Source organism: Capricornis sumatraensis, chromosome 10, assembly GCF_032405125.1.
Source record: "Capricornis sumatraensis isolate serow.1 chromosome 10, serow.2, whole genome shotgun sequence".
Lineage (NCBI taxonomy): Eukaryota > Metazoa > Chordata > Mammalia > Artiodactyla > Bovidae > Capricornis > Capricornis sumatraensis.
This window is the reverse complement of record NC_091078.1, coordinates 94,702,790-94,723,650: the sequence shown is the minus strand read 5'-3', so window position 1 is coordinate 94,723,650 and position 20,861 is coordinate 94,702,790. Positions and strand designations below refer to the sequence as shown.

Below are 20,861 nucleotides of genomic sequence, written 5' to 3'. Positions count from 1 at the left end.
TTCCAGATTCACTGAGATTGTGGCCAGGCAGGGACCATCTCTTCACTGACGTCACACAGCAGGGTACTGCAAGGCCTTTCCAGAAGCGCCAGTGGGGTCAGACTGTACTCGAAAGCTGTAGGCTCCAAGCCCTCTTCTCACTGGGCTAGGGCTCAGGAGGCCTCACAGCCCGAAGGAGGTACTCTGGGATCTCTTTCCTAGCACTTGTGTTCTGAGGGCAGATTCTGGATGGTCCCCTCACTTACCCAAGTTGGTGGTAGGTCTGGCCACCACCCTGTTTCCCTGGTATGGTTCCTTGCTGGTGCTAGTTCTGAGCACCAGCTCTTGTTCTGAGCTTAGCTACCCAAATGATCGATATGGGGAGGAAAGGGAGAAGGCCTTTAGATCTGGAAGGCCCAGGCTGCCTTCCGAAGGTCAGGCCCAAAAAGGATACTGCACTGAACAACGGGGGGTGGGATTTCCAGCCATCAGGACACTCCTCCTCTTTGGGCCCTTGACAACCTCAGTGAGCCATTCCCCTGAGGGAAGGCCTGGGCTGTGCTGGGAGCCCAGGAAAGCCTTCCCCTGCTCTGAGACCAATCTTGCCACTGCCCAGCTGGTCTTAGGACCTGTCCCATCTCTTCCTTGCTGGTACCTGGTTCGGCTGGCTCCCAACTCTTCTCGGTATGGGGCTGCTCAGCAGGTGGTGGGCGTGCTGGGTAACCTCCTAGGCTGCCCCTTAGCCCCTCGGACAGGGGAGGGGCAGGAAGTGTTCTCACATAGAATTGAAAAGGTGCCCAGGCAGGAAAGGAGCACTTGTGCCCAGGATTTCAGGAGCTCTGTCTCCTTATTGGCTGCCTCCCTCCCCCATGACAAGAGTTCCTCCTCTGTCAAAGTGGAGGGAGCAGAGGTTTGCTCATGATGCAGAGCCCATATGTGCATGTGTGTGCATGTAGGCATACCTGTACTGTTGCTGAAGAACTTCCCTTCTGCCTAGAGGTCTGGAGTGGTGGGGAGAGGGAGAGGCCACCAGTTACAGGCAGCCCAAGACCTGTTCCCTGCAGTGAGCGTTTGGGGATCAGAGAGGAGGGCCTGCCCAGCGAGGAGCAGCAGAAGCTTTCGGAGGAGGGTTGAGCTGAATCTTGAAGGATGGGGGAGTTTCCCAGGCAGAAGGGACTCAGAAATAGGGTTAGGAGGACATTCCAGGCAGAGGAAGTAGCCTACGCAAAGGGAGGAAGCATGGGAGGATGTGGCATGTTTGGCGAGCTGCAAATAGTTCCATGTGGGCATGTGTGGGGGTGTGGTGGGAGAGGAGGCTGGCAAGGCTGGCTGGCCAGAGCCTGGATTTGTTTCTCCCTCTGCCACTCAGATGCTTAGTGGGCGCCTGCCCACCTGGCTTTCGGCCCCTACTCAGGGCTAGGGATGCAGAGAAGGCGCGCTCGGTGAGTGTGTGGACAGAGCCGGGCAGTGTGTACACAACACTGAGTGTGGACCGCTCTGAGACAGCCTCGCATGCGGGCCTCAGGAGTTTCATCTTAGATAGAGGTGAATTGGGAGGATCCATTGAGAGGTGCTAAGCAGGATGATCACAGTGTCCTGGTGCCTTTGGGGGGCTGAGGAGGATTGGAGCTGGAGCCACTGAGGTGATCAAGACCGTGGGGCCCAAACCCAGGTAGGCCAGGGGCTGGAGAGGGGACTGTCAGTTGGCCTTCCATCCATTTCTCTGTTTAGCCTGTGGTAGATGTTTCCAGGTACTCTTGCCTGGAAAATCCCATGGATGGGGGAGCCTGGTGGGCTGCAGTCCATGGGGTCGCTAAGAGTCGGACACGACTGAGCGACTTCACTTTCACTTTTCACTTTCATGCATTGGAGAAGGAAATGGCAACCCGCTCCAGTGTTCTTGCCTGGAAAATCCCAGGGACAGGGGAGCCTGGTGGGCTGCCGTCTCTGGGGTCGCACAGAGTAGCACACGACTGAAGCGACTTAGAAGCAGCAGCAGCAGGTGTTTCTTTTGTATGGCATAGGTCACTAGTTTAGGAACAGAAAGATGGGCTTCGGCGCAGGCACTGTCCTTTGGTCTGTCAGCCTGAGACCTGCCCTCTGGAGCCGCCTGGCATTCTGTCCATCCTCAAGTCTTGGGTGTGAGTGGGGCGGTTGCACCATCTAGAGGCAAGAGGTGGTATTGCAGCAGTCTCAGCTCCTCTGGGGAGGGTGGGGGAAGCATTGGGTTGAGAGAAGTGATGCAAGGTTGGCTTGATGGAGGCAGCAGGTCACAGCATGGGGCTGCTGTCGAGCCACCCTGATAAGGCCATCCGGAGGGCGTTTGGGCCTGAAGGATGCGCAGGGAGGAGCTGCATGTTCGGAGGTTTGGGTAAATGGGCATTCTAGGCCAGTGGTTACCTCTTGTTTGGCCTATGTCATAGCTACTATAACTGACACGTATGGAGCGCTTGTCATGTGGACCATGGCAAGTGCCAGACCATGCTAAGGCCTCCTGGGAAGTGTCTCATTTAATAGAGTTCTGTAAGTTGTTATCTAGGCACTGGGCTTCAGGAAACCAAGGGACTCATCCAGAACACGGGACTTGAGATTCACACGCAGGCCTCCCTCTCTCCAGAAGCTGTGGTCCTGACCACTGCCCCATATTGCCTGCCCCCAAAGCCCTGAGCTATGCCTAACGACCTAGGATTCAAGGGGACCGAGCTGCAGAGAGTTGGGGTGCCCCCCAGGGACTATGCAGAGGTGGGATTCGGTGTCCACTTCAGGCAAAGTGACACTCCAGGGTCAGGGCTTACTTGGCCAGAACAGAAAGGCAGGGCAGGGCTGAGGGTCCCTTAGGGGACTGTTGACCAGGCCTGGAAAGGGCCATGGAAGGGCAGAGACAGGCAAACATGACTCCACGGTACTGGGATGGCAGGCTGAGGAGAGGGAACGTGCAGGTAGAAGGAGTTTAAACTGAGGGGTTAGTAGGCCCCAGGGAGGGCCTTCTGATCGAGGGAAACCTGGGACAGAGAGCCCCAGGTCTCTGGTAAGTCTCTCGGGTTTAGGAACAGATACTCCTGGGGGCTGGTACAGATTCAGGCGGCAGGAGGTGAGACACACCAGGGCCCCTTGATGCTAGGAGGAAAAGTAAGTACTGGGCTTGGCATGCCTGGAGTCAACCCTAGGAAGTCTCAGAGCCTGGGAGCCCTTATCTGCCTGCAGTTTGTGGGAGCCAGGGGAGGGAGGGGAGCAGAACACAGTGAGGTGTAGGTACTAGGGGCCCAGAGAGATTTGGAGGGAACCAGCATTCTCAGCCAATAAAGGGGCTCTGGAAGTGGGGCAGGGTTTAGGAAAGGGCGTGGGTTGGAGCAGAGGTACGGAGGCCTTGGTGATGGGGGCCAGCCCTGCCCAAGACCCTGGGGCCAAGGGTCTCACTCTGCTTCCTGACCAGTGCTCCTGTGGCCTCTTTGCAGCCAGCAGGGGCCTGCCCTGGGCAGTGGAGAATGCATGAGACAGGATGCTGCAGGCCTGGGTTTCAGCAGGAAAACTGTCAGCTCCATTGTGGGGTCTGGGCTGTGTGGCTTGTTAGAGCTGGTAGTTCCCCCAGGCCCCAGCTGGCCCAGAAGCCAGGAAGCAAGAGGCTTGTGGGCCTCCGTCCTTCGCCAGCCCTGACACCCCTGCTCTGCCTCCCCAGGTGCCCCCTGAAAAGTGCCGCTGTGCAGTGGGCAGCATTCTGAGTGAAGGTGAGGAGTCGCCCTCCCCTGAGCTCATCCGACTCTATCAGAAATTTGGCTTCAAGGTGTTCTGCTTCCCGGCGCCCAGCCATGTGGTGACGGCCACCTTCCCCTACACCACCCCCCTGTCCATCTGGCTGGTTCCCCGCCGGGTCCATCCTGCCCTGGATGCCTACATCAAGGTGAGACACAAGTCGTGTGTGTGTGTGTGTGAGAAGGGACAGCCAGTCCTTTGAGTGGGAACTGGGAGGCCTGCCTCACCTGCGGGGAAAGGTGGTCTGGGGAGGGTGGCACCTCATGGAGCAGGTGCCTGTGGAGCTACAAAGATGGGCAGAGGCTACTGACATTTCTTCTACACACCCAAGACCTTGTGGGTCCCAAGCATCTCCCAGGAGCACAGGGAATTTGTTGAAAAGTCCAGCCGTGTCCTTTAAGCTCTGACTTGGACCGTAGACATCCTTAGTGTTCAGCTCCCACTCCAGGCCCACCGTGCCCCATCCTGCTGGAGGCTTGCAGACCAAGGGCCCCGAGACAGACTTTCCCTTCTGTAAATTCCTCCTCCTCCTCCTCTAAAACATTTGGAAACTTGGGTGCTAGGGAGATGACCCCGACTTGGGCTTGGAAGCGATGGCTTATTCATCTGTCCGCCTCGTATTTTTCAAATGTCTGTGCCAGGTGCTATGCTGGACATGGTGTGAGATCCTGGTGTGTGAAATAGGTGTTTACAGTGAGGCGGTGGAGATAGGTGATAATGTCAGACAAAAATGGGATGGGTACTAGGAGAGGAGAGGGTGAGAAAAGGCAGGGAACCGAGTGAACAGGGTGGTCAGGGATGGCCTCTCGGAGGAGGTGACGTCTCAGGCAAAAATCCTAGAAGAGCCCTTGGAGGGGTGGTAGGAACGTTCTCGGCAGAGCGAGGGTGAAGAGCATGGGTTTGCTCTAAAGACAGTGGGAAGTCTGTACAGCGTTCAGCCGGAACCCGGGTTGTGGCTCGTGGGGGCCGGGCGGAGGTGCTTGAAGCTGTTAGGAGTCCTGCTGTGCATGGTGGCAGCTTGGGCTGGGGCAGTGGCTGCGGAGATGCAGACAAGGTGGAGATGTGCAGTCTGTTTCGGAGGTAGAACTGTTGACGTTGTGGGTGGGTTGGATTGGAGGGAGGAGGAGTGGGAGAATCACGCCGCGGTCCCCTCTGGCCAGGGTGGGTGGGTGAGCGTGTCTCCACTGACGTAAGAAAGGCGGAGGGAGGAGATGAGGGGCAACCAGCTCTGTGGGCTGTGTCAGGGGGTCTGCCTGGGGGGCATCCTAGGCAGGGTGTGGGGTCGGCAGTGATGTGTGGAGTCTGGGGTTCACAGAGGGTTAGGAACAGAGGGTGGATATGTTTGGCGACCTGCGCCTATTGACAGCATTTGCCCTGGAGGACAGCCGCGGCAGCAGCGGCTGGGCAGGGGCATGGCCGGCGTGGCCGGGGTCGGGGAACAGGAGGACAGAGTCGACAGGAGTGTGAGCCTGGCGGTCTGGGGAGAGCCTGGTGGCTTGTTGTTCTCCAGAGCATCTTGGGAAACGAGACAGGGCCTTGGTGATGGATGTGGGAGCTCAGACACGCCCTGGTGGAGGGGGTGTGAGAGTCTCTGTCAGGGCTGGGGAACGAAAGGTTGGGGCCCCGGGGTCGCCAGCTGTGGCCGTGGTGGGCGGGGCGGGGGAGAGAAGCAGGAGGGCTGCTGTGGCGGGGAAGGGGCGTGGGGAGGACGGAGGAGGGTCGCCTTTGTGGGCTGGAGGGTGCCAGCCAGAAGGGCGCGGGGGCCTGGGGTGGGCTGGAGGCCCGGGGCAGGGTGAGGGGGCCTGGGGGAGCTGGCGGGTGGTGAGGGCAGGAAGGCAGGCATCAGTGCCCGAGGCCTACTCAGCGTTTGTCCCCAGGAGGGGCTGGTGTGCGGTGTCTCCGGTCCTGTCTGCATCGTCCTCAGATTCAAGGGCCCGTCTGGGGGAGCATCCCTGGGAAGAGACTTTCTGGGTTCTGGACCTCAGAACAGGACGTGTGGCATGTGGTGTGGTGGCGAGCCACTCAGCCACCAGAGCCTTTTCTTGGCTTCGGGAGTTTATTTTTAGACACCTTTGTCCACGTTTCCCGGCCCCTGACAGCTTCACAAGTTGCCTGGTTCTGACGTCACCTCTTTGATGAAAGCCCTTCCTCCTACCACTGCCTTCCTGGGGGCCTGTCAGCTGTGCTCCCGGCTCAGTGTTCCTGGGGCTGGGGCGGCAGCAGGGGGTGTACCATCCCCTCTCCTGCCTGGGATGCGGAAGCCACAGGTGCAGGGCAGTGCAAGGGGCTTCTCAGGGATGTCTGTGAGGCGTGCTGTGTGGGCTGGGCCACCAGCTGGGGGAGAGAGAGAGACGCCAGGCTGCCCACAGCGCAGGCACGGCCCAGCTGCTCTGCTGGTTTCTGCGGATGGGGTCACCTCTGCCCCCGTGTTCAGCCTGATCTTTCATCCTGGGAAACAAAGCCAGGTGAAAGACGAGGAAGGGGCAGGTTCTCTTTGTTGGTCTCCGCCTGCAGTGGCCAGGGGTTGGCCCTGTGACTCTCAGCCTGGGTGGCTGCAGAGAATGTAAGGCTCTCTCTCACAGCTCTCTTCCCCCTGACCGCCAGGAACCAGAGAAGAGAGGATGCTGAAAAGACTCTGGGCCCTTCCAACTCTCCCAACCCTGACATGCCTTTAACTGTGTGCGTGTGTGTGTGTGTGTGTGTGTGTGCATGCGCATCTGTGTATACACAGTACATACATGTGCACACGTCTTCTTTCCCCACCTGGCTGGCTTCTCTCTGGAGGAGGCTGGGTCTGCTGCAGAGTTGCTTCAAACACAGTGACAGCAGCTGGCCGGCTTTCTATTTCGAGAGGGGTGAGGGAAGCAGTCGCCAGAGGAGGCAGCCTCACCTGCTTCCCCAGAGGCTCGGGCGAGGATGGAAGGTGTGTGATCCCAGAGCCTCAGGTGGGGCGTGGAGAGCAGCTGCTGTCCTGGCAGCGGGAGATGTTTCTGAGCTGGGGACAGCATTGGTCGCATGGAACAGCAAGGTCCTGGGGGCCTCTGTGAGGCGCCCAGAGAGAAGCACTTGTCAGGCCTCTGTGGGAGTTCTGGAAGGACGGCTGGATCCCAGCCCTGTGGTCTGTGGGGAAGCCCCTGGCTCTCTGGCCAGGCTTTCCCAACTTGGCAGTCTGACAGGCTGTAGGAGCTAGACTCTGCCTCCCTCCACGGGAACCACTGGGGCCCCAGGCCAGGCACTCTGGGGCAGCACGTGTGTGAGGGGTCCCTTGGTGGAAGACCCCCCAGCTCTGTCAGGCCACTCCTCTGCAGTCCAGAGAATTAGTAAGCCTCCAGGGCAGGAGGAGACCCTGCGCAGAGCCCAGGAGGGGTGTTCTCGGTCAACTGAAGACGGGGACTGAGCTCCCTTGAAATTCTAAGGCTACAGAAGGGGTGGGCCCTGGACTCCAGCCCAGAGCAGCAGACAGAGGTCTCAAGACTCACCTCCAGGTGGGACCAGTCTCGACGAGCGTCCAAGGAATGCTTGGGGCACGCGAAACAGACCAGAGCAGAGCTGGAGGCCCAGGGTCCCTGTGTGGAATGGTGTGTGAGGTCACTGAGACTTGGCTCCTGTCTGTCTGTGGCTGGCGAGGAGATCACGGGGAATGTTAGACTGGTCAGCAAAGCCCCCTGTGCCTGACTTCCTTCCGACAGGATGTATGATCTTTTCCACAAACCCTCTTCCCCAGGTCTCTGCTTTTCCTGAGTTTTCAAGAGAGGGTCCTTTTGAAGTCTGTACATCTCTTGAATCTGGGGAGACAGAGCATTGTCTGTGTGGAGGCTGCTTGGCTGGGAAATGCAGGCGGGCCCTGGAGAAGGGTGACAGGCAGAGCAGGAGAGTTCCCCCAGTGGGGGCAGCTTGGTGGTAGAGTCCTGGGATAGCCGGGTTGACGGGGCTATCCCGCCAGGGACAGCTGTGAGCAGAGACCGCAGACCTCAGTTCTCAAACTGTTCTGGGGTCAGGAGCCTCGGTGCTGTGCTCTGGTGCCCCCGCGGCTGGCAGCCAGGGGTGGGGGCTGCACTCAGACCTTTACCTGCTTCAGCCGGGCTAGCTCTGCCTCGGGGTTTGACACATCAGATGACCTCCTGAGCTTTTTTTTGGAGGAGGATGTTTGAGACTTGCCTGGTTTGAAAACCCCCGTCTGCATCACTGGGCAGCTGCCTCCACCGTCCCCAGCCGACCAGACGTCCACCCTAGATCCTGAGGACTCCGCTGCAGTTGCCGTGTGAGTGGAGCTGGGAGGCGCCAGGCCTCATCCCTTGTGCAGGTGGGGGCCAGAGGGTTCCCAGAAGAGGACTTTGTTGGGGAGCTGGAAGCTGGACCTGGAGGAAGCCCAGGGGAGGGTCAAGGTGGCGATCTCCCCAGAAGGGCTGTGCTTGAACCCAAGTGGTGGGTGAGAGGCCGGCAGTGTCCAGGGACGGCCAGCTGAAAACAGAAGCGGGGGCCTCCGTGGGGCGCCTGCAGAGGTGGTCAGCCTGTTGGGCTGTGGGCAGGGAGGCACCTCCCAGCAGCGTGGTCAGAGTCTTGGGCCCTCCAGTGGCTCCAGATCGCCTGTGTATGTTTTCCCTCAACCTGTCCGGGTGACTTTGAGGGAGTCAGTGGTGGGAGCAGTTTGAGTCCCCGCTGAGGCCAGAATACCAACAGGGTGCAGGGTGCTACTGGCGGTGGGAATCCAGGTGAGGAAGCCCCCGTAGGATATGGCATTTGGGGTCCTCTCTTTCCCTGCCCATCACCTTTGCTGAGCTAATGTGGGAGGGTTTCCGAACCTTATTTTTAGTAGGAAAAGCCCTCCTGGTATCTCAGCTCAGTCACTTCCTCCACAGTTATTCACTAAGCCCTCTTTTGTGTGGCGTTGTTTGGGCCATGGAGGAACCAGCTGGGAAGCAGGCATCGCATCCTAGTCAAAGCCAGCGTCCCCTTGGCTTTACCAGTCAGGACCCTGAGGACAGGGGAATGGAGGTTGCTCCAGGTCGGGGGCTGAAGCAGTGACCGCGTCTCCCCTGGACAGACCCGCGGATGGCTGCGCGCCTTTTGTCCCTCTGCCCTGTGTGTGATGGGGGCTGGGCCCAAGAGGCTGAGGAGTCGTCACAAACTTGGGTTGCGCTGGGAGTGGTCCCCAGAGTGGGCCTGGGATAGCAGCCCGGTGGCCTCACACCCACCCAATCCTCTGTCTCCAGCCCTCGTGGGCAGAGTAAGCCGCCGAGGCTGTCAATGTAGGAGCCTGCTGGGGGAGCCAGAAGCAGGGGCGGGAAGAGCCTGGCTGCCCACTGGCCCAGCAGGGACTCGTTAAGGGAGACCTTGGCAGCTGTTCTGGGCACAGGAAGCAGCTGCTGCCGTGCCTCTTGGGGCCACATCCTCGCCCTCAGTGAGGTGGCGACGTCTCCGTTCCCAGGCTCCCTCCCGGGGCTCCCAGGCCAGCTCGCGGCCCATGTTCCTGCCCCCTGCTCGCTGGCCCGCGCAGCTCAGTGCCACCAGGACAGGGGCTGAGGGGTAAAGCCCCCAGGACGCTCCCCTCCCACCATCTCTCCCAGCCACAACGCTTAGCTGTGCCTCGGGGGCGTGGGGTGGGGAGGGGAGAGGTGGGTTCACTGGGAAAGGCAAAGCAACCTTCGGGGGTAGAGGGTGGAATCTGGGCTGAGCCTTGAAGGATGGGTAGCGTTCTCTAGGTAGGAAGGCAGACCAAGCAGAGGCAGTGAGGGGGCGTGGCTTGTGTATCCGCTGTGGCCGGGGTGCAGAGGAGGAGCAAGAATTTGGGCCCAAGAGATGAGGCTGGGTCCTGCAGGGTTTAGGGAGCCACGAATGGTATGTGAGCAGATGAGTGACAGCTTCCGGGCTGGCTTTGGAACAAGGCTAGAGCACTGGGAGAGAGAGAGAGGAAGAGTCAGAGGCTGCAGTCAGACTCTCAGTACCAGCAGTTCAGCAGAGAGTAGCGGTGACGCCATTCCCAGGTTCCCCTGAGCCAGGAGGAGACCTCCACCCCACCTCCCCCTACACACGCACGGGGGCTCGGCTTCCCTGTCGTCCCTGGATGCTGAGTAGGGAAGCCCACGCAGGAGGCTGAGGCTCTCCCCTCTGTCCGGGCCCTGGAACCTGTTCCTCAGCCTCTCTGGCTCACCCCTCCCCACTGCCCTACCCCCAGGAATGAAAGCGCAAAGCCAGCCTTTGCTGGGGCGGGCGTGGGAGCCACCGCACTCGAAATACCAGCTCGGATATGGTAGCTTGGCAGCCCTGCAGGACCCTGGGGGCTGAGGCTTGTCTGGATGGTGCTGTGGGCTTGCGCCGTCAGCAGTCCCAGGAGAGCAGTCTTCCCCAGGCAGATGGGCTTTTCCCAGGGAAGAATTCTTCTACTCTTCTCCAGAGAACTTGGGATTCCAGGAACAAGGAAGGAGGAGAGATTCCAAGGAGGGAGGTCCCTCCACAGCAGAAGAGCTCTGCCTTTTAGTGGAGCCCTCAGACCAGGAGAAACTGCCTGTCTGGATATGCAGACAGGAAACCTAAGGCTCCAGAAAGAGGGTCTTCCCTGAGAGGTGAGCGGAGGTGCCAGTCGGAGATGAGAAGTTCAGGGCCTTCTCCTCCTCCCCTAGCTTCTCCCTTTCCCCCCACTCCTCTGTGCCCAGTGGCCCACCTGTCCTTCCCCCTGGCACTTGCTGGTTGCTCTTGGCTCCCAGGCGCCTGACTTCACGGCTCCATCTGCACCAAGCAGCCTTCCCGCTGGTAGATAATCAATCAGCAACATTTTCATTGGCTCATAAGCCGAACGGGGCTCAAGGTCCTTGACTGCACAGATGCTGCAAACAGCGGCGGGATCTTGGAGAGGGGTGGGCTGTAGAGCCTGTCATCTAGGAGGCTGTGGCTCCCCTTCTAGATTGGAAAGGAGAGTGGTAGGATCCCAGGTCTGAACCCACAAGCTGCCCTTGGGGGTCCTCACCCCCACAACTCCTCAGCCGTCTGCTCCTGCTCCGCAAGGGCCCAGAAGGCCAGAGCAGGGCCGAGCTGGGATTGAGTATTGGCCATGTGGACCCTGAGGAAAGGCTGGGCGTGGCTGTGTGTCAGGGCCTTCCCAATCGACCCAGGTATTAGGTGCGTAAGGGCCTGTGCCCCCATGCCTGCCTAGAGGGAACCACCCTCCTCGGCTTCTTCATACCCCAGTCACCCTAGTCTCCACTCTGCTGAGGTCCCCCTCCTGGGCTGCCCAGGAAGCCAGGGCCTGGGTGTGCAGGGATATGAGCAGAGGTGTAAATTGCATGGCAAGCTGCCGGCTCTGAGGTGAAAATGAAAAGTTTTCAGGCAGCGGCGGCAGCAGGCACAGCAGGCTGGGGTGCCAGGCACCGCGCCCCGCTCTCCCTCACACCTTCCCTGTCTGCAGTCTTCCCCAGACTCCTGCCCCATCCAGGCCTGGCTCCTCTGCCTTCCCCTGCCTTTGGGGCCAGGGCGGGCCTTTCAGCCCTCAGGGAGACCCTGCCCCAAGAGGGCCTTCAGCTCTTGCTTCTGTTTTGTCTTCTAACTAGCTGGCGAGTGCAAAGACAAACGGGCTGTGCTTCTGTTAATACTGCGGACTTAATATTTGTGGTAGTTTCTCCATTGATTCTTCTTCAGGTTTTCAGGTGCACAGTTGTCCTGTCTTTAAGTAGCAGAGTTTTTACTCCTCTTCTCCAGTTCCTCACTTATTTTGAGATCATCTCTTCTAGACTCTTTCATCCTACAGTTGGGCAGATTGAGACCCAGACATCTTTGGTTGCTCAGCAGTAAAGAATCCCCCTGCAATTCAGGAGGCAAGAATTCAATCCCTGGGTTGGGAAGATCCCCTGGAGAAGGAACTGGCAACCCACTCTAGTGTTCTTGCCTGGAGAATCCCATGGACAGAGGAGCCTGGTGGCCTTCAGTCCACGGGGTCACAAAAGCTAAACAGTAAAGACTGAGTCCGAGGGGGAACCCACCCATTTGTCCATAGCCAGACCGAGGCCCTAGGCACCTGCTTGGAGCTCTTTCTGCCACTTCATGCCTGCTCGGTCCTGTTGCTCCCAGCAGCCCCATTTCATTCCTTTTCCCCTTTGCCTCTCGTTTGCAGAGCTCTGAGCCCTCCTGATGGCCCCCCTGTCAGCACTTCAGGGTCTCCGGAGTGTGTCCTGCTGTCACCTTCTGCCCCAGACAGTTAGGTTCTGGGCCAGAGGTGGTCGGAAGGCCCACTGGGGATGAGAGGGATCCAGGGAGAGGGAAGTTGACAGAAGTTCCCGGGCAGAATAATAACAATGTGCCACGTTCCAGCCGCAGCCCCTGCTGCGCCTCCCGCATCGCTTTGCACAGACCGGCTGCCTAAGGGCCCTCCAGGGTCTGAGCCCCCACCTGCAGGGACTGCTGTGTGCAGGCGGCTGCACGTCAGTGTCTGTGTAATTAAAAATGAGCATGCCTGACTTCACCCAGTGAAGAGATGCCGCCACCTCAGTGGGATGCAACAGCTGTGTGCTGGCTGTGTGGCTGCCCAGCTGTCCAGACCCGCGTGGAGAGGCAGGTCGGCCTGGGCCACTCAGTGAACAGGAAGACCCGGGGCCCCTCACCCCAGTGAGACAGGAAGTAGAGCGCAGTGATGGGGTGGAGGTGGATAGAGCAGCCCTCCTTCATTTCTGGGCCTAGGGCTCCTCTAGGAGATGCATGACCCATGGCCATGCCTTTTTGGGGATCTGAGGCCACTTATCTCTGAGCAGACCCAGGCTCTGGGCACCCAGGTTTGGGACCCATCCTGCCTCCCCAGCTCCCGGCCTGACCTCTTCTGCACGCCACACGCTGCCCACCCCGAGCCCAGGCCAGGGCACAGGCTGATGGCCTGAGAGCAGAGCACCAAATGAGGGCAGTTCCGGTCCTCGTCTTCCTCCCGCCTCCCTCCCCTCATTCAGTAAGAACCATCAGGGAGGCAGTATGGGTCCTGGGGGGAGCCTGGGCCTGGCATGCCAGTCTAGTTCTTTTGCAGGATGCCTGAGCTGCACCCCCCGGGATGTGGGCTCAGCCTGAGGCGAGGAAGGAGTATGTGGAGTGTTCCAAGGTGGCCGAGACAGTGGCGCCACGGTGACCTTGGCACGCTGCTCCTTCCCTTGTCAGCCGGCTTCCCATGTCAGCCGGCTTCCCATGGGGCTGTGATGCCGGTGCAGGCATGGCGGGGGCAGTGCTGATGACAGGTCTCCTGGAAATCCCTGCGTTATGGGTGGTGTCCCAAGTCTCCCGTCTAGTTTCTGTGTGTGGAAGGCCCAGATGGGAGGGAGGCCTTGGAGATGTGTCTGAGGGACTGGAATGCTAGATCCAGTCTCTAGCCATTGCTGGTGGCACCTTGGCATGAATAGTTGCCTTCTTCCTGTTAGGTGAGGAGAACTGTAGACACCTCAGTCTCTCCCACCTGGGAGCAAGGCGTTAGGATCCCCTTGAGTCTGTGTGTGGGAGCGAGTTGCCCTGGGTAGTGGCTCATCACATGACCAGTGGCTTCAGTGGTCAGAGCAGGTTCCCCTGTCCTGGCGATGCTTTCTCAAGCCTCTGACTATCTGGGCTGTGGGAGGGGGTGAGCCTAGGGCTAGGAAGACTCCAGGCCCATCCAGGCCCCTCTCTGCAGCCCAGTGTGGCATTGGCCTGGTGTCCTTGGCAGTCAGTTCTCCAAGGGCTCCCTGGGGCTGGCTGAGGGAGAGGCAGCTGGCCTTGCCTTCCTCCGATGATTTTCAAGTGTTCACCAGGTCATCACCATGCTGCTGGGTGGTGCAGCAAGGACCTGGGAGCTGGCCCCTGGCTCTCCTCTCGTCTCGCAGAAGCTGTCCCTGTCTGGGCGGGAAAGGGCTTGTTCTCTCTGCCTGATCACTTAGGGACAGAGCATCTGGCCAGTCCTGCCCCCACCCTCTGTCCCTGACTCATTGTTGGTCAGTGGGCAAAGCGTGGAAAGGGGTCTCAAGGAGAGGCTACTGGACAGTTAAGCCCCTCCACCTGCTTCTGGGCCTGGGTTGGAAGTTTGTGCCTTTGCCTTCTTCCTGCCCCTTCTCTGCTCTGATCCTGAATTTTGACAGGATCTGGCATGTGTTAAAATGATTTAAGGCTGAGCTGTCAATGAGATTTTAATTAGCTCCATGCCTCTCTCCAACAGGGAGGGCCAGGGTCCCCCCACCCCCAGGTGGCAGGGGTAGGAATGGGCTGGGTGCGGTATGAGGCTGCCCCTCCAGGGGCCTGGGGACAGACTTGGGCAGCTGGCGCTCTGTGTGGGGTGCTGTGAGGAGGGAACGCTGGGCAGGGCAGGAAGGCCCGGCCAGCCCCAGGCCAGTTTTCTCTCCCTCCTCTGTCTCCCCTGTTCCTCTGTTCTCGTGGACAGCTTTGAGATGAAGGCGACAGCAAGGATGGAGGGTGCAGTTTCCATGGCAACAGGGCTGTCCACAGCCAGGCAACTTCAGAGCCGGGCTCTCCGGAGGAGGCAGATGCACAGAACAGCCACAGAGCTGCCTCCCGCCTGCCAATGAGGGGGCTGGCAGAGCAGGTGGCAAGGGTGGCTGCTTGGTGGTACCCACCCTGATGCCTAGTCTCAAGGAGAGGGTGGAAAGGGCACTGATCCCTCTCATCACCCCTGTCGCTTGCAGAAGGGAAGCTCGGCAGGTGGCTTGAGCGTTTGCGAGGGCTGTCCCTAGAGTTTCTGGGTGCCCACAGCCTTGGTTCCTGCAAGCCTCCCCCAAAGCCCCGTGTCTCCAGCCCTGAGAGACGGCCTCCAAGTGGTCTGCTGCTGTGGTGGCCACTCGGCAGCTTCCTTTTGGACCCTTTGATGCCCAGAGCCTGGCATGCTGGGGAAGGCCATGCCCCGACTGGGTTTGGGGGGCCCTTTTTTACCTTTAGCTCCCAGGGCATGACCTGGACCTCTTCAGGGAACCTCCCTGCCCCTGGCCTTGGTGACGTGACCCAATACACTGAGGGGTTCAGGTTTGGCACATGCTTGCCCCCAAGTGCTGGCATTACAGGGGCTCCAGAGCCCGGTAGCTCCTCATTCCTGATGCTGTGTCCTTGTTCACCCTCCTCTTGAAGACCAGGGCTGGGGTGGCTGTGTGGGTGGGTGGAAAACCAGAGGCAGCCACTGGTGTGTTCGGAGGTCGGAAGAGCTGGGACCGTGGACTTGTGAGATGACCCAAGTTAGCAAAAAGATCAGATCCAAACTGTTAAAAATAATGACTTCCTTTCAGTGCTCTTGGACGCGTCAGGGCTAGGGTGGCCTACTCTGTTTGAGTGCAGAGAGACTTGGGACGAAAGGCCTTGTCCGGGTCTTCCATGGAGTCACAGGCTGAGCTGCAGCTAGACCTTGGGCCAGGACATCCACCCCCACATGGCCTCCAGCCAGTTGCTGAGGGCCCTGGCTGGATAAACCTTCCTTCCTTCTCTCTCCCGGGGGCTCATTTTTACCTGTTTCCCCTTGCTTCAATTGAGAGGGGTTCCTCAAGCCTAAGCTTGGCCAGGCAGGCTGACAAGTGGAGTCCTGGAGAGGCTTCTCCCCACCAGGCAGTAAGTCTCTCATTACTGCTAAGTGGAAGGCTCATTTCAGAGCTCATGGTGAGAGCCGGGCCAGTGCTATAAATAGCCGTGTTGTGGAGGTTGGCGGGTGAGAAGTGGCAGGGCAGGGGCCTCGCAGTCGTCTTGGTGGGTAGTTGAGCTCTGTTGCAGGGAGGGGGGCAGCTGTCCTGGTGTGTCTGCCCGTGTCAGGGCAGCTCTCTCATGCGTCCATGCCACTTCCACATGTGTTGGGGGCTGCAGAGCCCTGGGTTCTGTGTCCAGACAGGAGTGGACTGCCTGACTCCACGTAGGGCCTATAAGCTGGTGTTTCAGCCCACTGGGGTGTCGGCCAGTGTCCAGTGTTAGATCACTTGTCCTGTCTGTCCCTCCAGCCTAGGGTCTGCCACCTCCACCGAAATCCTGGACCCAGGTCTGAGAAGGGGTGGGAACCAGCCATGTCCAGTAGTCTCAGAGGTTGGGATAGACCTAAACAGGCAGGGAGATGGGAGTGGAAGAGGGGTTTGGCTGGCCTGGAGCCCCTGTTCAGGCTTTGTCCGTAACATGCCTGCAAGGGCAAGGACTGGAGGTCTGAGAGTCAGGCCCTGGCCTCCCCTAACATTGGCTGGTAAGACAGCCTTGTCCAGGGCAGAGAGGAGGTCAGGTCCAGGGATGGCAAGTCTGGCAGGTAAGACCTTGGCTTGGGTGCCTGGGGCCACAGATTTTGGGGTCCCTGTCCTAGGGAAGTTGGGGTGCTCAGCTTCAAGGCTCTGTGAGACAGTGCTTTCTGGAACAGCCTTTGGTACCAGGATTAGCAGTGCCAGGCTCCTGAGTCCTTTCAGCACCTGTCTAGGACTCCCAGGTCGTTAGAGCACTGTCCCCTTGGGTGTGGGCCCTGCCCACAGGATGCTGTGTGGGTGCCTCCCTCAGCAGAGATTTGGAACTTGGGGGAGATTGGGGCAGGAGGAGCCAGCCCCCCGGGAGGGAGGAAACAGTGAACGGTTTCTGGGGCCACTTGGGGACACATCAGAGGCCCTGTAGGGCTCATTCTGCCTTTCGTGCTCTCCAACAAGGAGCGGAAGTTGTGTGCCCACCCACGGCTGGAGATCTACCAGCAAGACCAGATCTATTTCATGTGCCCCCTGGCACGGCAGGGAGACTTCTATGTGCCTGAGGTGAAGGAGACAGAGCGGAAGAGCCGGGGGCCTGCAGAGGCCAATGACGCCTTGATGGATGGCACAGGTACAGGGTCGGGGGTGAGGGTGGGGTCTCACCTGGATCCCCCCTCCTGGATGTGTGGGCCTGGTGAAAGAGCCTCCTCCCTGGCTGTGTGGCCCTGTCGGTGTCCAGACCTTGGCTTGGCAGAGGTGGCAGAAGGGACCCAGCTCCCCATGTGCAGACTTGCCTGTCCCTAGACACACGGATCCATGGAGGCGTGGCTTCACACGTTTCCCTGGCAATGCAGATAGAGATCCTGCCCTGGATTCCCTTCACCTTCAGGTGCAGCAGGAGAACCCTTGGAAGCTCAGATCACAGACAGCTGGATGCTCACGGCGGGGTGGGGGCATTGCTGAGGCTGCTCAGGAAAGGCATTGCTTGGGTCAGGCTCATTAGAAGGGAGATTGACCCTGGATGTGGAAGGTAAGGAGGGGAACACGGTGTCCCTCTGGTCTGGGCCCTGACCGGAGCCAGCTGCTTTGTCCCTTTCAGGGAGGAGCCAGAGAGCACGCAGAGGGAGACAGGAGACAAGCCCCTGCCCCTTCCACCAGAGCCAGCCCTCCTACCCCAGGCCCGGGCACCAAGTGGCTTGCGTGCTCTCAGTCTACCCCTGGGCTGTCCCCAGGAGGCCAGGGGGCCGGCTGGTAACATCCCAAGTGGTCTAGAGGGTCTCAGCCTCGGCCCTGCTGGGAGCCTTGTGGGAACCTGGCAGTCCGTGACCTGTGGGAGTGGCGCAGGACCAGGGAGTGACTGCCTTCTTCCCCTCCTGCTCTGGGAGGCTCCCTCTGTCCATCCAGTCTTCAACAGCCAAGGTCACCCTGAGAGACATGTGTCGGTGCGAGCAGGGGCGGGTATCGGGAGGCTGTCTTCACTCCCTAGGGGCCATGTCCAACACAGTTAACTTCATCTGCCACTTAATTACCTCCATGGGGCACTGCTCCCACCCGCCTGGTAGCGCCTGGCAGACACTCTTCAGCGCCCCTACTGTGGGCCCAGGACGTGGCACAAGGTCAGCAGACCCTGGCAGTCCCCAGGGCAGGAAGGGGAACACCCTGACCTTCCTTCAACCTCCCTCTGCTGCCCGCCTCCTTGGCCCACCCACCCAGCTCCCCTTCCAAACACTGCCTGCCAGGGGTGTTGAAGGACTACTTGGCACCCGCTCCAGCTGGCTGCAGCCTCGCTACCACGCCCCCAGCTTCTCGGCCTGTCCTCCCTACCAGCCTGCCTGCCCACTCCCTGAAGTTGGGGGCCAGAGGTCTGCCCACCTCCGACAGGGTCTGCCCTGGCACCTGGGGTGGACTCCGGGTGTCCGCCTGCCAGGTGCATGCCACTTGCACTGTGGTGTGTGGTGGGCGCTTGGCTGCCCGAGACTTGGCCTGTCCCTTTCTGCCTCCCTGCTGTGGCCCCCACTTGGGCTCAGAGGTGAAAGGGGTGATTAACTGCCTTCTGCCTGTTATTACATTGATGTATTATTTAGCTCCAGAGAGGCGATGAATATTTGATCTCCTTGCACTGGCTGTGGGCAGTGGAGGAGAGAGGGACTGGGGTGAGGTGGCAGCTTCATTCTCTGCCTCAGCAGCCTGGGGGGTTTGGGTGCTGCCATGCCTGGTCTGGTCTGTCCTGCCCGGAGACACAGGCCCAGGGCTCGGACTTGCTCCTGCACAGACCCTGATGGAGCTGGAGGGCTGTCCCTCCCCTGCCTTGCACTCTTTAGTCGGGGTGTCCACATGTGCCCGGGACCTGTTCTCCCCTGGCAGGCTGGCCTGAAGGGGCAGCCCTGGGCTCCTCCTTTGATCACCGGTAGCCAAGGGGCTGGAAGAGGGAGGAGGCAGGCAGCTGGCAAGCAGGTGGGTCCCCACACCTGGGTTCCTAGAGAGCCCTTGGCTGTGTGGGCAGGTTAACCCTGTTGGGGCCAGGGAGGAATTATTCCCCTCTTTTGCTCCATTCAGGCCTGCAGCCTCTGGGGCACCAGTTATCACTTAAGGAGAAAAAGAGGGGCTGCTGTCCTGCCCCAGGGTCAGAGAGAACCACCCACAACTCAGGGACCTGTCCTGGTTCACTCTTGAATGCCTCCACCCTGGGAGCCAGGACTGAGGCCCCAGCAAGACTAGGGCCCTGGGCCAGCAACCTGGCCCTTGCAGGGCTCACCTCACCCCTGCAGTAGGGCCCAGAGTCATCTGGGGGCCGAGGAGGCTTAGGAAGTAGACGCCCTACACATACCCACCCTGAGCCCCAGCTGAGGCTCAGTGAAAGTTCCAGGCCAAGTCCAAATGCCAAGCAGTCCCCAGCTGTGCCGGACTTGGGGCTCCATCACCATGGAGATAGGATCTGCGGAAGCTGGCCCACCCCTCACCTTCTGTGATGTTTGACTGCTGCCCCCTCCCTCTCCCACTGGAAGGGAGGCATGTCCACCTTCTGTCGGTCTGAATTCCTACACACAGTGGGCCTGAGCTCTCTGCCTCTCCTTGCCGCCCCCAGCCGTTTTTGGTGCCTCTGGTCTGAGATGAATTGAGAGGCTGCTCCAGAAGAGGGCAGATGAACCTGGCCCAGAGGATGTATTGGGGATAGGAGGAGCAGGCTAGGATGGATCTCAGGGCTCCCCAGCAGGTAGCAGAGTGCTCCGTGGTCCCCTCCTGCAGCTTTGGGGCTCAGGAGCCACTAGAAGTTGGGGATGGGTAAGGGCTCCTCTGGGGTGACCCAGGCATAGAGGAAGAAAGTCCTTAAAATGCTTCATCCCCACACCCTCCTCCCCTGTAACTGGCTGTTGAGAATTTCTCAGGACTTCTTCATCAAACTCCTCCCTTAGCATCCTCCTCAAGTTGGGGCTCAGTGCGGGCCAGGGGCAGGGACACGGCTGCCCCTTGGGGAGCCCTGCGTGTGGGCAGCAGCACAGGAGAGCAGGCCTCCTGGTCCCTTCCGCTGTCCTCGGGCCTCCTGGGCAGCGTTCTGGCCTTGGACAAACCCGTCTCCAAGCCTGAAAGGGGAAGTGGAGGAGGGGACTCTACTGGAGTCTTTGTTCTACCCTCAGCTCCTCAGGTCAGGGCTGAAGGGTCCTTAATGGGCTGCGGGGGGCTCGGGGGGCAGCAGGCTGACCTTCTCCCCCTCCCCCCACCCCACCCGGCCCCTCTTCTCTGGCTCTGCCCTGTCAGTGGACCCCCAGGCAGGGCAGAGGGCAGCGGGAACGAGCCTCCTGAGCCTGGGGCAGCTTTATTATTCATGAGCACACTGCAGGCTGAGTCGCTGTTGCTGGTCAGAGAGCCTCAGTCCTCTCCCTGGAGGAGAGGGTGGGGGTCCCAGCTAACCTGAGCCCCCCCCTTCCCCCTCCAGGTGCTGACACAATGAGCGACACGAGTTCTGTGAGCCTGGAGCTGGGTCCTGGCAGCCGGGACACTTCAGCGGCCACACTGTCCCCCGGGATGTCCCCCAGCCGCGGCTGGGACGATGGAGACACCCGCAGCGAGCACAGCTACAGCGAGTCAGGTGCCAGCGGCTCATCTTTCGAGGAGCTTGACCTGGAGGGCGAGGGAGCCCTGGGGGAGCCACGGCTCAGCCCTGAGACTGAGCCCCTGGGGGCTCCCAAGTGGCCCCGGGAGCCCAGTACCCCGGAGAAGGGCGAGGAGTAACCGCGGCCTGCACCTCCCTGTGGCGCCGCTGCTATGGAACTGAGCGTCTCTGCAGTCCTCTTCCTTCACCTCCCGGCCTCACCTTGGGGCCAGGGCTCTCACATAGCCCTGACTTCTTCCGCCCCAGGCCTCTGGCCAAGCCTGCTCCTCACTGTCCTCTCGGCCCCCCAGAGCCAGGGGACCCAGGACTGTTATCTGCACCCAGCCCCTGGGGCTGCCACCCCTGTTACATCTTTTTATTCAGATTCACTTTGAGCTTCCGGGACCCGGAATAAAAAAAATGATTTTCTTGTTTTCACCTGGATTTGTGCTGTGTGTTTGTTCCCCCTTGGGGAGTCCTGTGCAGATAGGCCCGGAGTGGGCAGGAGCACCCCCGACCTGAGAAGAGGAAGGTGCCCTGCTGCCCTGGGCCGGGGTGGGGTGGGGGAATTGGAGGCCCTTTGCCCCTGCTGTGTAGCTCTCCTTGACAGCTGCTCCTCCATTGCAGCAGCCCCAGGGTCTCCCCCAGGCTTCAGGAGAGCAGGCCAGGCGGGACAAAGGGCATGAAAGCTGATCCTCGGGTGCCCTCCACCCGCCTTTGCCTGCAACAGAGGGGCACCTTCGTGTCCATGGCTCAGGTGCTGACCCTGGCCATCTGCCCAGCCGGTGAGGACATCCTTGCCAGTGCCTGTGTACCCGTGTGTGTGCAAGCACACGCACGTGCTTTTGGTTTTTTATGTGTAACCGCGGATGGGTCAGGTGGCGGTGGTCCAGGGCGTGGCTGGC

The 20,861-nt window shown here is 60.1% G+C and overlaps 1 protein-coding gene across 4 annotated transcripts in view; it reads left to right on the top strand.

Annotated features, from left to right (window-relative positions):
* TEX264 (testis expressed 264, ER-phagy receptor) overlaps nt 1-20,394 on the top strand; it is a 30,897-nt gene extending 10,503 nt beyond the window's left edge. For all 4 annotated transcript variants that reach the window (XM_068982305.1, XM_068982307.1, XM_068982308.1 and 1 more), the window contains exons 4-6: nt 3,656-3,877; nt 16,329-16,497; nt 19,801-20,394. In XM_068982305.1, coding sequence (XP_068838406.1) covers nt 3,656-3,877; nt 16,329-16,497; nt 19,801-20,096 — 687 coding nt within the window. In that variant the 3' untranslated portion in view covers nt 20,097-20,394. The remainder of the gene's footprint in view (nt 1-3,655; nt 3,878-16,328; nt 16,498-19,800) is intronic.
* Nucleotides 20,395-20,861: the final 467 nt, after the last annotated feature.